This window comes from Condylostylus longicornis, unplaced genomic scaffold (genome assembly GCF_029603195.1).
Source record: "Condylostylus longicornis isolate FDR11 unplaced genomic scaffold, ASM2960319v2 ptg000163l, whole genome shotgun sequence".
Taxonomy (NCBI): Eukaryota; Metazoa; Arthropoda; class Insecta; order Diptera; family Dolichopodidae; genus Condylostylus; species Condylostylus longicornis.
In genome coordinates this window covers 800,255-817,798 of record NW_026578131.1, presented here as the reverse complement: position 1 = coordinate 817,798, position 17,544 = coordinate 800,255, and the positions used below count along the sequence as shown (strand labels likewise).

General features: G+C 25.4%; 1 protein-coding gene across 2 annotated transcripts in view; it reads left to right on the top strand.

Annotated features, from left to right (window-relative positions):
• LOC129616185 (F-box/LRR-repeat protein 7) overlaps window positions 1-17,330 on the top strand; it is a 37,685-nt gene extending 20,355 nt beyond the window's left edge. Inside the window, exons 2-6 of one of the 2 annotated variants that reach the window (XM_055531678.1) lie at window positions 13,332-14,150; window positions 14,208-14,486; window positions 14,550-15,338; window positions 15,402-15,581; window positions 15,659-17,330. In XM_055531678.1, coding sequence (XP_055387653.1) covers window positions 13,379-14,150; window positions 14,208-14,486; window positions 14,550-15,338; window positions 15,402-15,581; window positions 15,659-16,194 — 2,556 coding nt within the window. In that variant the 5' untranslated portion in view covers window positions 13,332-13,378 and the 3' untranslated portion in view covers window positions 16,195-17,330. Of the gene's footprint in view, window positions 1-13,331; window positions 14,487-14,549; window positions 15,339-15,401; window positions 15,582-15,658 lie in introns of both variants that reach the window. The other variant, XM_055531677.1, reaches the window with a different exon arrangement.
• Window positions 17,331-17,544: the final 214 nt, after the last annotated feature.

Below are 17,544 nucleotides of genomic sequence, written 5' to 3'. Positions count from 1 at the left end.
TATGCATGTCCTAATATACTTATAGTAGTAGTAGTTAATCGTAAATTATATTCCAGTTAACATTTTGGTTCTATAAGAATATATCGAGGGTTTATCGAGAAAACCGTCTATACCACATTTTAAAACTTCTGAAATAATTTTGAAAAATTCCCCAAATATTACTTTACTGCTATTCATAACAAATATGCAATACTTCGTTATAGACAAACAGATATATTTTCAAATATCAGCAACTTAAAAAATTTATTGCTTATTCCGGATTCCATCGGATTTTCACCAACATCCAGCACATTTTTATAGTTTCAAAAGAATGAGTTTTTCTTCTCAGCATGACTCAAAAATGTCACAGAATTTGGAATTAATTTAAAATATAGAATTCGTACGCAAGAAGCAGCCATCTGAATTTTGGTAAGCTATAAGCAAATTCAGCGTATTCAGATATTGAAGAAAAAGAAATAACTTAGAATCATGGAAATTTATTATTAAAATTAAATTAGAAAGAAATGCATATAGTCTTATTGATGTACGTAGAAAATATTCTTTATTTATTTCATGTTTTACAAAAATTCTATTAGTAAAAACCAAAAACCGAAAATATCAAATTGGAAAAAAAAAGTTTTTCGACTAATATTTTAATTTGTAAACTTTTATTTCGCCAAAGGATAAATTCCAATAGCATTTTAAAAATATTCGTGATTTATTCTGATATTTTATAATATACATGAAAATTATTGATTTTTTTACAAATAGAAGAGTTACCAACTATATCTTTTGCAAAAGCTACAAATTTACAGAAATTTTTAATTTTCACCTTGAATTTAAATTGACATTAAGTCTATAATCTGAATTTTGCATTGTCTATAATCTGATGAACTATATATCGTTGTATTGTGCATAATTAATTATTATACTTTATTCTCCTAAATAATTTTAAAAAATTTTATACAGATTTTTTTTCTAATATTATTTTTAATAAAAATTGTTGCATTAATTGTCACCCAATTTCAAATAAAATTTACATCCTTAAAAAAATTTACATTAAATGTTGTAGATTCTAATATGTATAAAATTTACACGCATACATATTTACAATGTCTATCCGTGTTGCAATTTCTAAAATTTTTAACCTTTAATTGACCAGTAACTTTTATATATATGTACTTCTTCTTAATCATATTTATAATGTAGCTTTAATTTGAAATGCATTTCCATGGTTAATATGAATAGCAAGTAACATAATATGGGAACTAAAAAAATACGTGGTGTTCGAGACCCTCTCGCAGTAGGGTGATAGAATGACTCCACTCGAACAAGACAAACCTACTGACATTTTATGCTTTTGCGCCTCAAAGTTGAAATTACAGAAAACCGTCTAATTTTTAAATAAGTTGGGTCACGGAAACTCTCTATACAATTACTATTAAATAAAATGCACATACACTACAACACATTCTTATGCAATATTATTATGAAATAAATCCGTATAATTGGCCAAACATTCCTCTATATTTATTTTTTTAAAATTATCAAATCAATAATTTTATGTTAACCATCAATATGGCTACTAGCTAAATAGTGACATTTTTTAAAAATTATCAACAATTTACGCTCTTTTCTTTAAAATTTGAAAGACTTTTTATTATTTTCTTTTGCTTTTTTTTATTGAGATTCTAATCTAATATGTGAGTATAAAATTTTTACAATAAATCTACGGTATGAGTAATAACAGTTATATTCATGTCATGTATAACCCACATTTTTGCAAATGTGTCAAAATATTTTACAATTTTTCAGTTTTCATCTTTTGTTTAGTAAAAAAAAAAATTAAAATTACAAAATAAAATGGGAAAACATAAACCAGAATACTCGCACTTATTCACTTACAATTTTTCTTACAGAAAATGATTGTATATACACACAATCACCTACAAGAAAAGAAAATTTTTCTTAAAGGCGAAAAATTTTAATTCATTTTGACATTTTATTTATTCTTATACGAACATTATTAAAATAAATTTTTGTTGATATATCAATACGCTTTATACATGTATGTATGTATGTTGATATACCCAATACAGTTGTTATTATTAGTTAAAATGACAGAGTGCTTTAATTAATTTTTGATTAAATTATTCTTTGTCCTTAAGGAAGCTTTAAAAAATTTTATTAAATTTAGATGCATAAAATTTTAGTTGTTTAATTATTTTTCAGAGTAATAGGTAAGAAAACAAGGTTTTTGGTTTAGACAAATGAAATTCAACTATATTTACTTATTTAGACGCAAACTGTTCCTTACCTAACAACAACATATTTATTAAATACTCCTTGATTATATTTATAAATTTAGTTTTTCGTCTCTTACGTGAGACTTTTGTAAATTACTCCAATTTTACATTAATTCGGTTTCTTCTATGTGCGGTAATATCATATTATAGAAATGTGAAACCATATATTATATTATTTTAAATACAATTTCTTCTGTAACACTTTTTTATATACACGTTCACTCTACATTATAGCTATGTTCTTAAAGGATAGAAAAATTATACATGTAATTTTAAATGAACCAATCTAAAACTGTCTATGAAATTATTAAATAATTCCTTAAAAAATTTACTAATTAAATACTATTTAGTATTTGAATACAACTTAATAAATATCACCCTATAAACAATTTCCTTAAATTTATGTTAATAAAATTATTGTTTACTACAAAATCTTATTTATAATTTTAAGAAATTCAAATCGGTCCAATATCAAATGTATGAATTAAATACAACACCTTCTAAATTAAAAAAATTAAAATGCTGTATAACTAAAATAATATTGTTATACATAGAACAAATAACAAAAATCGAAAATAAAAAATACCCCCATTTAACAGAATTATAGAATTATATAAGCTTACAAAATCATAGAATATACATTAATATATTTAATCGGGAGAACACCCTATCTCATAAATATCATTATTATACATATATATTGGTTATAAATCGAAATTAATTTCATATATTACAATAATTTACAAACATATTTTCAAATGTACCTACCCTCTCCTCAATAATGATATAAAAATGTTAAACTTTCTCTTTAGTGTAATTCCTTAAAAAATACTTGAGAGTTGATGAGAGAACCTATAATATGGTATGAACAAAATAACAAAACTATTTTCAACCTACAACAAGTCATTATTTATTTAATTTTCTTATTATTTTTTTTTTGTAAAAATAATAACAATATTAGTTTTAAATTATAAAAAAAAATAATAATTCCAATAAGAAAAATAATAAAAACAAATAAAAAAATGAAGTCAATTCCTTCACAATTCAAGAAATAAAAAATATATAAAAAAGAACAATAACAACAACAATAACAGCAATGAAAAAAACAGGGATTAAAATTTAAATTCTTTCAAATAAATTATGGCAATTATTTTCCACTCCATCGAGCAATAAAACAATCCAAGAAGTCAACAGGATAAAAAAAAATCAATTTTTCTTTTCTTCTTTCTTTTTTTATAGTTTTTTTTTTATTATTGATTTAAAAAAAAAATGCTAACCACATTTTAAAAATGGGGTTTACTGTTTCTTCTACCGTCTTGTTTTTTTATTTTTTGTTTTCTGCTTTTCTTTATTTAATTTATTTATACTTCTTATACAACATGATAGCATAGTTAGTGGTTGTTCTTCTTGTTTTTGTTATTCTGTAATTTTTTTTTTATAATAAAAAGGTTACTAAATTGTGCTTTGTTTTCATATATGTACATACTTATACTGTATAACAATAACAACAACAAAAAAACAGAATAAAACGCAATAAAATTGCTACTGGGTTCAAAAAATCAACCAAACTAATAAAATATATATATGTACTATGTATGTATAAGAGATTCTAACGCAATGATAGTATTTATATTAGACTACTTCTATTGACTACTATATTATATGCATTTAATAACAATAACAATAATAATAAAAATAATAACAGTAATAGTAATAATAATAGTATAGTAGTATAGTTGTAAAAGACGATCAATTTTTATGTTATATATAGATGAGAAAAAAAAGTCAATATTTCGGTATGAAAGGAAGAAAAAAAACAAAATTAAGAACAGAATAATGAAATATATTGAAAAAGAAATAGAACAATAAATTGCTCATTATAGAATATTTATGTAGTAAATGTATGTAATACTTAATATTGTACATGTACATACATCTACATATAATTTACCAACAAGGTGTGTAGTTTTATAGATCAATATATAATATATTAAATTTAACAATTATGTTATATTTATTAAAAAATTTTGCATATATTCACCACACTTATTTATTCACCATATATACGTATACCCACCACGAATTAAAGACGTACAATTCAAAATTTTGTTTATTTTCACCGTACTTACTTATTCGTCATATATATTTATACTCACTACAAACTAACGGTTTACGATTCAAAACTTTGTTTATATTCACCATACTTACTTATTCATCATATATACTTATACTCATAACAAATTAAAGCCGTACGGTTCAAAATTATATTTATATTCACCATACTAATTTGTTCACCATATATACTTAGACTCACCACAAATTATAGCTGTACGGTTTAAAATTTCCTTTATATTCACCATATATACTTATACTTACCGGAAAGTAAAGCCAAAGATATGGAAATATTATTCAGAACCTGCATTCAAGGGACACGTAAAGAGACTTCTTTCATTTCAAATTCAAACTTATGGTGTGTTTAAATAATATACACCAGACCTCAACAGGCATAAATGGGTAGCTTAAAGTCCAGAGGTGTGTTTGTTTTTTCGCGTCTGAAGCGGAATACTTAGCAAAAGATTTTCAACTTTCTATTTGTAAACAACTATACGAGTATTTATATGTGTACAGATACAATGTTGAATATTCTTATAACGTGTAAACGTGGATAAGTGTAGGTACTTGTCAATGTTTTGTTTTAAGAAGAATTTTTTTTTAAAGACTTTACATGTTTCCAAAAACGTATTGACATCGTTGCTTACACACCCTATAACAAAACAAAAAACGCATAAGCAACAAAAAAAAAAAACAAGTTGTTTTTGTTTAATAAAATTGCAGTAAAAAGAAATTTGAGCCTCTGTAAACCGGAAGACTATGAATTTATTTTCTTCACTTTTTGTTTCTTTTTCTCTTATACGATTTCATTCTTTGATTTTTCACGGGGCCTTAAGTAAAAAATCAGAATAAAGAAAACTAATTTTACTATGAATTCGTTATTGTGTGTACTATTGCTGCTGTTGTTACCATAATCATATTGTTATATATAGTTGTTCCCACTGATTATGATTATAAATTTGATAGCATTAGTGTTGATGATGATGATGATGATAATGATGATGATGATTATGATAAAGTCTTCTTAACCACATCATCCACTTTGCACATACATACAAATCAATATGCGAGAAAGTGTAAAAAAAATTATTTCTTACATCTCTTTTCGAAATAATCCCTAGATATGTATGTATATACAAAAACTAATAATAAACTTGAAATAATTTCATAATTATTATTCGTAACAATTATTAATGCAATTTTCTTAATCATATTGTTCCTGTTCAATATTGCAGGAATCAACTTCGGATTTTTAATAACATAAACTTTGTATTAAAATCCATTAAAAATTTCAACACGGTGGACTATATTTGCCGCACAATATGCAAAATTTTTGCATTCAAAATCGTTCGGCATACATATTGTTTTCAAATAACCGAATAACACGGCCAGCCACAACAGCTGGAAACTTGAATTTTCAATGAAGTCTAGAAGTACATCGGAAATATGAATCTAAAATTACAATATTATGTGTATTTAAATTGTAGATGATTTTTTACCGGTAAGAAAATTTACTAATTGTAAAGAAAAGGGAGGCACTACAACATATGACCACCCACAATAATGCAAATAAGTAATAAGGCAATGATAACAGAATTGAAGTTACACAAGTTTTAGATTTTATTTCATTAAAATCGCTTATTTCTTTAAAATCGTTTCTTATAATTCATTAGATGAATTATAAGAAACTTGCGTGATATTTGATCGCATATGAATTACAAGAAACTTGACACTGTCCGTAATTCGCAATGAAAATAGTGCAAAGCTTTAACTTTCCTTCATATCTGAAAAATTTATTTTTAATTTATAAAATTTAAAAACTCTTTAACTTTATAATTACACATGATTGATAAGTTCGTAAAACTATGATACGAATAATATATCTACATATATATTTTTTATTTCTAGTTTTAGTAGGTGCTTATTCCTATCAATGTACAACACATATAAATGCAAAGGTCTCTTTATTATTGTCATTGTTATATTGTTATTATTATAAACAATTCTACATACCTTTTCCTCTTATCATTCTACTTATATTTGTTGTACCACTCACACGGCTTGTGATGTTTTTTACTCATTTTTTTTGTACCTACAAGTTTTATTTATTTTCTTTTTTTGGCTTTTATCGATCGTCATCGTCGATCGTCGTCGTCATCATACTCAGTATGCAAAATAATATCCCAGATCACTTTAATAATATTATTGAAAAATTCAACATTGACTAGCATTTTTTGATGGAGTACAATTGATATGATCAGTACGATATAGTTGGTTACAGTTTATTAAAAAACATAAGGAAAAAGAAAAAAGAAAAATTAAAATAAGAAACGTAAAGAAATATTTCAACAGTTATGGCCAGATTAAAACCAACTTTTCTTCTTTTTAGTACGACACATTATTTTTCAGAAGCTTTGAAACTAATTTACACATACATTTATATGTACGAACTTTAACTCTCTATTTTCAAAACAAAATTTATCGGTTATAATAATTTTATCGGCTGGTTCGAACCGGAAGTATTGAGTCTTATTTTAAAATCGAAACTATTGAACCTTATTCTAATTGTCGAAGCAGAGCGACAAATGCCGTTATACTTGAAATTGATATTCTGAAGGGCGATTACAATGACACTTATCAGAGAATAATGGCAAACATGAATTTCAGCCATATTCAAGTTATAATACGACATATGTCATAGTGAAGCGACGATGTTTTCGAAAAGTATTTAGATTTAGCAAATGACAAATAAATTTTATAATTGTAACAGATCCTCATTTGAAACTGATGAATCCGCAAACCAAAATGCAAAAGAAGACTTGTTTTATTTTACACTTTTGACTCCACAATCAGAATACGAGTATAAGGTTTATTATATTTACACTGACCAATTCGAAAACGTAATCCTTACATTTTGGCCACGTATACTAGTTTGCAAAAAACAAAAATACTATGCGCAGAAAATTGAAATAAATGATACAAGTTCACAAAATAGTAAAAGGGTACACTGAAAAAAAAAACAAAGTTTTAATAGGTAAACAAAAAAAAAACTGAAAAAGAAGAAAATAGAAAAAATCTTCAAGGAAATTCAAATTTTTTTTTCCAATATGCTAAAAAAAAATTATTCATTTTTATGTTGTATTAATTTTATATTAGTAAGAATAAAGAGAAAAGTAAAAAAAAAATTAGAAAAAAATTTAAACTAACGACCATAAAATTGATGTTATCCTACAGGTAACTATTATTTGTAACTACTTGCCTTAATACAACAAATCAAACACAGAATACAACAAAATATTTTTTAAAAATAACAACATAACGCAACTCACTATATACAATACAATACATACATATAAGATGAGAACTAACAAAAGATGCATATCAATCAAGAAAAAATATATGTAACCAAAGAATTCAATCACGGAAATATTTGAAAAATACACTAATGGAGGGGAAAACAAAAAAATTAAAAAACACTTATTAGACTAAGCAAATTGGGCAGTATTGACAAGTTCTATATACTCTCTGCTGTACTCACATAATATGTAATATATTCAAATATTATAGATATACATACATATTCGATTATTATAATCAAAATTTATACATAAGACGGAGCACATATTTATGTATAAGAAAAGATTATTATACGTACATTTATAAAGTGGTAGCTGAATTTAAGCTGCCGTACCGAATTCCATCAACTCATATGTATACATTTTATTTTCATAGTAAAACTCAAAAATTTTGTTTATTAGGCTGATTTAGCAATAAAAGTTATATTGCTGAATAAGTCGTTAGGCACATTTAGTTTTAAGAGGGTGTTGTCCAAATATAAACTGATCTGAAATGCCGATAAAATCAACTTATTTTTAGATCAGCATTTAGATACAAGATTTTATGGAAATATGATCTAACATCAACTTTACTAATATATTAATTTAAGATTTCGGCTTTGGTTTCGGTTCTATTCTAAAATAAGATTTTGTATTCCCTGAACTCATGTGAATATAAAGAAAAAAACAAACAAAATACGATCGCGTTTTTTTTTATTTTAACGCTCAATAATCGTCGTGTGTGATGCAATTTTATATACATATGTAAGTACACCAGTAATACAAGAAAATTTGAGTTTATATATGTGGTATGCAATGAATTGCGCATATCTTAAAACTTTGATACATTTTTCATCAAGGAAACTTTGAAAAATTATACTCATCCTTTCAATTCATTCATTGATTTGTTCACCCATCGATCCATCCATCCATCCATCCATCCAACCATCCACCCATCTATCAATCCATTTAATTATCCATTTTTTTTTTCTTCTTTTTATTTTTAGTCATTTCATATCGTGTAAATCTACATTTATGAATAATTTATATATATGCATACATATATGTATAGTTACATATAAGTAGTATGTTTACTATTTGTACGTGTAAGGTGAATTTGTAAAGATGTCAATGCGTTTATAGCGTTTGTATAGCGTTTGCAGTTGTATTCATTAAAATATAATATTATTTTTCCGTTGTTATAGAAGAAATATTGAAATTATTGATATTAAAAATACAAAATTTTGTTCTTATTATTTCTTTTAATAATTATACTTGGTTCTAAGTTTTTGCTATAATAATTCTAGTTTTTATGATGAAGTATAACTGCGACTTTTATTGAAGGTTTATTGAGATCTTTCAAATTAATCAAAAATAGAAGTGTTTTTAGTTGAAAAAGGTTTTACTTTTATAATTAATTACTCTGTGAGTAAATTAAAACAGTCCACATCATTATATTAATAGATCCGAACGGAATTTTGAGCTTTTATGGAAAACTGAAGTTAAAAACTGAGGAGGAACTGAGGACCGTTTTAGTACCGAATTACTAATACAACGTGCAGTTGTTTAATTAATAAGTGTTATGCCTATTACACTTATAATATTAACTTGACGTAATCAAGAACAGAACAGATGGATGACGTATTCAAAGGAAAGAATTAAAGGCAGAAAAATTAAGAAAAAATTTTCATCGAACTGGACTCGAACCAGTGACCTACTGCTCTCTAGACGGACGCTCTACTAAATGAGCTACAGAGGTGTGAAGAAATTTCCATTGTGAATGTTGATATTCAAATGCAAAAAAAAAATGAAATGCTGGTGTATAAATAAAGCTATGACGTAAAAATGACACATTACGATTTTCTTCTGCTAAAAGGATTGTTACGTATCATCCTAGTTAATAAACTAACCGGGATAGCTACGCAATATCGTTTTTATTTGACCCGGTTTTTGCATTTTCTATATTTTCTTTTTGTTTTTTATGTTTTAATCGATGCTACCATGTTTAAAGTTAATCAAGAATGCCCTAAACATTCCATGAAATTAATATACAAATATGTATACATATAAATTGTATTATGTAAAATACTTTAGTATATAATTTTTTTTTTTGTTCTCTTTAATGATAGAAAATGCTTCAAACATTTTGTATAAGTACTTTTAGATTGGCTTTTAACATGATAAAGACAACAACATTAAAAGGCTTGGACTGAAAACAACACAATTTTTTTTTCTTTTTTGTTCTTTTTCTTGTTATTTTTGTGATAAAATGTGTTGTTTTCAAGTAATTTTTTCCTTCTTAAGTTATACTTAACATCTTAAAATATACGAGAATTCTGTAAGCTGTTTTAAACACTAACTACTGCGCGCTTCTAAAATTTAACATTGAAAACAATTTTCACGTATGTGCATATTTTACATTTTTTTTATTTTTGTTTTAATATAATGTACGAGTAAATATGTATATGTAAAGATACGGTTTATATTGCCTTGGAGCTTTTAATCTATCAAGATTTAAGAAAAAAAAAATTAAAGTTTTGTTGAACATTAAACGAAAATTTTGTTTTTTTTTTATTTTTTCCTGTTCTAAAATGTTTTTGTTAAACAACAGTATGTAGAACAAGAGCTAAAAGACAGGCATAAGTTATCCTAATGCTTATATACTTAGTTATTTAAAAAGAGAATTGCATATTTGAGAAAAATATAGAGGATATAGAAAGGTTTAGAATAAGTGAAAGAAATGAAATAGAAAATAAAAAGAAAAAAAATTAGAGAATTAAAAATTATTCAAAAGAAAATTTTTGAATTGCATTTGCCGCTCAATACGATGGTTAACTTATGACTACACGATTAAATTGTGCAATCCTAGAAAACTTCACAAAACAACAACAACTACAAAAAAAATTGGTTATTATTTGGGGAAGAAAATTTATTTTGATTTTGTTAAGCAATAAAATAATAAAACTAAAAATTTTATAATGGAATAAAATGAAAAATTAAATTAAATCAAAATGAGCATTTGATTGAACTCATTTGAAAATGATTTTATAATAAGGCAATAATTATATTATTGTGAATTTAGATTTTACTGCGGATTTTTTCTTGACTAATCGAATTTTGACATGTTGATATTGTTTGTAAAGTAAGGTTAATATTATTATGCACTCACACAAGTTATACTTCATTTTAAATGCTAATTTTTGTTTCAATATCAACAGAAATAAAGTCCAAATCGATCAAATGCAAATATTAATAAAAATATGTCAAATAAATTCAATTCAAAAATGTACATATAAAAAGTAAGAAGCTAACAAAATAATTCTTCGAAAACATTATTTTTTGAAAAATAATTTTATTTAAGTATTTTTTTTGAAAATTTAAATCTAATAATAATGGTTTTTGATAAACACAATAGTTGATTTTTTATAATATTTTATGCCAGTTTTGTGTTTATGTTGCCAGATTTTTCTGATCTTTTGCCGAAGTTTTCCAAATTTTCTGTAAAACTTAATATATGGTAATGCTGACACAAACAAAAATAATTTTATTATTAATTCAAAATTAGATACCTACTCGCCGAAAATTTTATTATAAACATTGCAATAAAATAAACATTTGAATATTCGATATAAGAATAATTTCGAAAAGTACTAGAATAATCTTCTTATAAGAATGATCAGATCAATTTTTTATTTTATCTCATTTCTCGCAAGTTAAAGGCATTTTTGTTTAAGGTGCAACTAAAAAATGAAAAAGAAAAACAAACAAACATTTTTTTTAATAGTTTATTTTTAAATATTAGGTAAGTAAACTAAAGCTAATAAATTTTCATTCTAAGTAATAACATGATACTTTTATCTGTCCAGGAAACAAGTTAAAAAAAAATCGAATTAAAGACTGAAAAAGAAAAAAAAATTTGTTTCTATTTTTTTTGAAGCATTATAAAAAAGAATTTTCATGTTTAAATATTTTAAGTATGGAAAAATCTGGCACACATTCATCCATACATAATAATCAAGTAGGTTTACAATATTATGTGCATATTTCAGTATAAATATATTTTTATTTTACTTATAAACACACACACAATATATAAATGTATGTATTTAAAATGTTTATATAAGTAAATTAAAATTAAGAATGAATAAACTTACAAAGGTGCTAAAGTAAGCTAACCAGCCTAACACTATGATATTATATTATATGAATGTACATCATATAAGAACTAAAAAAAAAATAAAATAATAAAACAAACCAGTTCTATAATAGAAAGTAATAAATTTTAAGCTTAATATTTTAATGGTGTTTCTTTAAATGGTAATTTTTCTCTTCTCTTTCCTTTACTCAGGCTTTTATTTATTTTTTTTTTTTTTTTTGTAATTTTTTGTTTTTTAATTTTCGAAAATTATTTGACAGTATGGTTACTAAACCATAAAATTTACCTTTCATGTGTGTACGTAATGTATGCGCACTTACAAACTAAAAATTTCTAATGAAGACACCAATAACAGTAAATACATATTATAATTAATAAAAATGTCAAAAAGAAAAAAAAAATAAAAGTGATTTTTGTAACTTAATCTTATTTCAATAATATATGTACATACATATGTATGGATGGGTATAGAAAGAAGTTATGCGGGATAAGTCTAATGAAATTATACGATGAATCTAACACTTTTGATAAATCAATTGAGAAATTAACGTCAATAAAGAATTAGTGTTTTCGCTATTTCTATAAAAAATATAACAGATTAGAACACTATTGCATTTTTAATTAAAGTAAAGCCTTCTTAATGAGAATTTTGTTTTACAAACAAATTCTTACAGAATATTTCGAAGGCTTTTAACACATTATACAAAAAAATATATACGAAAATATTTTCTACTTCCTCTCTATGCCGTTTTAGCTCTTAAAATTACGCGTTTTATCGAAATCTTTCGCATCTATTTTTTCGTATAACAAGTACACATAAAAAATTAAAATTACATTCCAAGCTTTTCATGTTTACATTGTACACGCGCCCACATCTAAATGTAAGCATATTTGTTGCAACAAATTAACAGATTTTTTTTTAAATTAAATTATCTAAAACAGTTTATATATGTTTTAGAACAATCAATTGATATTTTACATATTAGTTATTCCGATATTTGGTACCCATACCTAATTAAATTTCTTTTATAATTATAGTAAACCTGAAAATTTTATCTGAACTTAAAATTGCTGGCAATTATTTCTTCAATATTATCAGCCTTATTGAAATTTCAAATAAAGTAAAAGGGTAAATATTTCGTCATCCTAAACTATGCTAAAAGAGTTCTTAACTAACTTAATTAGCTCGCTAATGAACTGTTATACAATATAATTTTTTCAATTTTATTGTTTTTTAAGCCCCCAGTTATATGCAAAAAATTTGATTATTTATTATTAAAGAAAATAATATGTAATTTAAGTATTTGCTAAATGGCAAAAATTCCTTTTAGAATTTTTGCTCATTGAAATTCTAAATGCCAAACCTATTTTTGTATGTATATTTAGAGCTCAAATCGATAACTAATTAATTTTATTTTTTTTTTGTTTTTGCTTTACTTTCAGAAACTACAATAAAGAAACCTAAATAAAATTAAACATATAATCTCATAATGACACATCAGACACGTCGTGGTGCACCGCCACCTCATTTAGAATGTCCTTTAGCTTCATTAGGTCGTAGCAGTAATACACCGACATCTTCTGGATTAGAATTAAATCATCAGGCCTATCATCATCCGTTAAGCTCATCACCATTAAATCCTCAGATTTATCATCAAATGTCTAGACAATCTCCAAATGATGATGATGATACCGATGAAATACTTTATACATCAACATCATCTTCCGGGCAATATCAAGAACTAAATGGTATTATAAATAATTCAAATTCACAGTCACAAAATGATTCATCCGGTATGGAAATGTACACATTATCAAGAAGTTCATCAGATTCAATAGAACCCTCACCGGCACCGTCATCACTGTCATCAGCATCATCAGCATCTCGCACGAAAAATGGACACTGTACAACAACACAAAATAAACAGCAACAATTTCAAAAGATGAACAACAATAACTGCCAATTAAGAAGAACTGTTTTAATTGAACCAATTAGACGTAATAGGCCATTTCCTCCTCCTAGGCAACATTTAACACCATCTATAGAAACAATTTTACCATCATCACGACTTAAAAACACTGATCAAAGAATCTGCAATCCTAATAGTTACATAAATGATGACCACGATTCAACTGATGATTGTAATAATAATAGTAGTAGTAAAAGTCCAAGCATAAATGGTGTTAATAGTATCAATAGTGGTGTTGGTAGTAGCAGTGGTGGACACAATGGCAGTATTGAAGATAGTAATAATACAAATGGTGATATGAATGTAAATTCTAGTAATTGCAATAATAATAGAAAAAATTTGTCGTTAGCAAATAATACACAACCATATTCAAATATAATTAATCATCAAAGAGCTGCAGAAAAATTAGGTTGTAATGGTGTAGAGAATAGTAATGATAATGGTCATGATTTGCAACAATATTATTTAGAACAAAAAATGGATGTACTTTACTTGCACGGTGCCATCAGAGGATTACCAATAGGATCAGATATAAATCATTTTAAGAGTGAACAATATTTTTTAGATGAAAGCAGTTTGAGTAAATTTTGTGACTACAATAATGAAAGGAATGGATGTGATCGATTAGGTAAATTTTGTTCTCTAAATCCATTTATGTAAAATAATTTCATTCACATTATTTTATTCATAGAAAATATAATTGATAGTGAAACAAGTAGCTCAGAACGTTTTCTAATTGATCGTTCAAGAGGTTCACCAGCATTTATTAACTCACATCCTCATCACACGCCATCTTATACAAACAACAGTCATCAATCCAATTCAAATATCAGCTTTAATGAACATTCGCCATTAAAAAATTCTTCATCATCAAATCAATTGCCATCTCCCAGTTTCAATACACATCAAACAAAAATAAAAAATTTCTCTGATGGCTTAACAAATATTGGAAGATTTTCACCTAGCTTAGATCAAGGATATGCGACATTAGTATCACCATCACCAACAGCATCTGCTCATCAAATACCAGGACCATGGACAAAAAAAATTATGACGCGATGTAACAATAGTAATATAGGTTTTGATCGTCTATCAGACGACATTATAATGAAAATATTTAGTTGGTTTGATAATTGCGAACTATGTAAGGTAGCCCAAGTTTGCCGCCGCTTTGAAAATTTAGCATGGCGGCCACCATTATGGAAATTTATAATTATAAAAGGGGAACATATATCTGGAGATCGAGCTTTAAAAATGATATTTCGTAGATTATGCGGACAAACCAGAAATGGTGCATGTCCTGATGTACAAAGAGTTATGCTAAGTGAAGGATGTCGTATATCAGATAAAGGATTACAATTATTAACAAGAAGGTGTCCAGAATTGACGCATCTTCAATTACAATCATGTACAATTTCAAATCAGGCCCTCTCTGATGTACTGACGAAATGTACAAATTTACAACATTTGGATGTTACAGGTTTGAAATTAAGAAAAGTAAGAAACTAATTGAAATAATAAATTTTTTTGTTATAATTTATAGGTTGTACTTCAGTTGCTAGTATTGGAATGAATTCAAATTTAGAACCCCCTAGAAGATTGCTATTACAATATTTAGATTTAACTGATTGTACGTCAATTGACGATATTGGATTAAAAATTGTAGTGAGAAATTGTCCTCAGTTAGTTTTCTTATACTTAAGACGATGTCTTCAAATAACAGGTGACTTTCAATTGTTTTATTAATTATAAAATTTTTTAAAACCTAAAAATATAAAAAAATATTTTCTGTTTTTGCAGATTCAGGACTAAAATTTGTACCAAGTTTTTGTATAGCTTTAAAAGAACTTAGTGTGAGTGATTGTATAAATATTACAGATTTTGGTTTATATGAATTAGCCAAATTAGGTGCAGTTCTACGTTATCTATCTGTTGCAAAATGTGATCGAGTTTCTGATGCTGGTTTAAAAGTTATTGCAAGACGCTGTTATAAATTACGATATTTAAATTGTCGTGGCTTAGAAGCTGTTAGTGATGATTCAATAACATTTTTAGCACGATCATGTCCACGTTTGAGAGCATTAGATATTGGTAAATGTGATGTTAGTGATGCTGGTTTAAGAGCTATAGCTGAGAGCTGCCCAAATTTAAAAAAATTAAGTTTGCGAAATTGTGATATGATAACTGATAGAGGCATACAATGTATTGCATATTATTGTAGAGGATTACAACAGCTTAATATACAAGATTGTCAAATTTCGATTGAAGGTTATAGAGCAGTTAAAAAATATTGTAAACGTTGCATAATTGAACATACAAATCCAGGTTTCTATTAGCTTTTAAAACAAAAAATCATTGTATGAATTTAAAAAAAGAAAAATTTTTAAATTGTTACTAACAACCAAGTTTTTGTTAAGAAAATTACAAATATTTTTTGATTTTGCATGAGTGATATAAAAAAATTTTTGTTAAACATTAGAACATTGCATTAAAGTTTCACAGAAACAACAGTTATAAATTTACTACAGTAATAAAATACATAACTGAGCCTATATTAATTATAAAACTTATTATTTTAACAACGCATGTTATTCGAATACAAAAATTAGTTTGGTCATCAATTTTTTACTCTTATCATTAAAGATTAAAAATTCAGAATTCAGGTAAAAGACAATCAAACTGGTACTCATGTAAAAGGCAATCAAATTGTAAATTGTTTTACAAATTAAAAAAAAAAATAATTTTAAAAAATTCTTTTTATGTATTTGTTAAATAGTTTTAAAAGAAACCGAGTAATGAACGGGCTTTGTAATATTTTTAGCAGATTTGCTATAGATATACATAATGTGAGAAATACTGTTTAGAAAATCTAATTTTTCTATTTAATTAAGCACAATCAAACCTTCATTTTATTACATATTTCTTGTTTTTATCCCACCTTAACTATCTTAAGTTATGCGTCTAACAGAATACGGGGGTTGTCTTTTATTGGAAACATTCTTTTTTTATCTACTTGCCAGCCCCATTTCCCGAACCACATGTGTGGGTTTTTGATTTTCAATTTATAATTACATATGTATGTATTTCTAATTTTAACTTTTTCAAAGTTAAAAAACAAATTTGACAACATTCAGTTCGTTTTCCAATAAATGTAATCAAAATATGTATGTAAATATTATTAGTAAATTTTCGCAAATAACATTTACGAAAATTTTTCCTACAATACTGCACACATAGCCATATCTAACCCTTGAAAATTTCAAAAACGAAACATGTATGTACTAAAAATTATACTATGTATCGTGTTCATCTTCGCAAAAAAATAAATGGCAAAAAATTTTAATATACATAATTGAAAAATTTCGCATTATACAAAAAATTTTAAATGCATTCTTCAATAGTCTTTAATCTAAAATATTAAAATTATTATTGTAAAACAGAATATTTTCCCAGTAACAATGTAAATATAATATATAGGAGCAATTAAATTTATAATCTTTGTAATGAAAATATAATTTTCATAGCTAAGTAAACATATAAATATTTTTTATAAATTTTTTTTTATAAATAATTGTTAAATAGAATTTAGTTGTTTCATAATTTAAATTATTAAAAATAATTTTTGAAAGAAAGAAATTAACAGTTTTTGTACAGGACAATTTTTAAAATAATTTTATTCTATTATG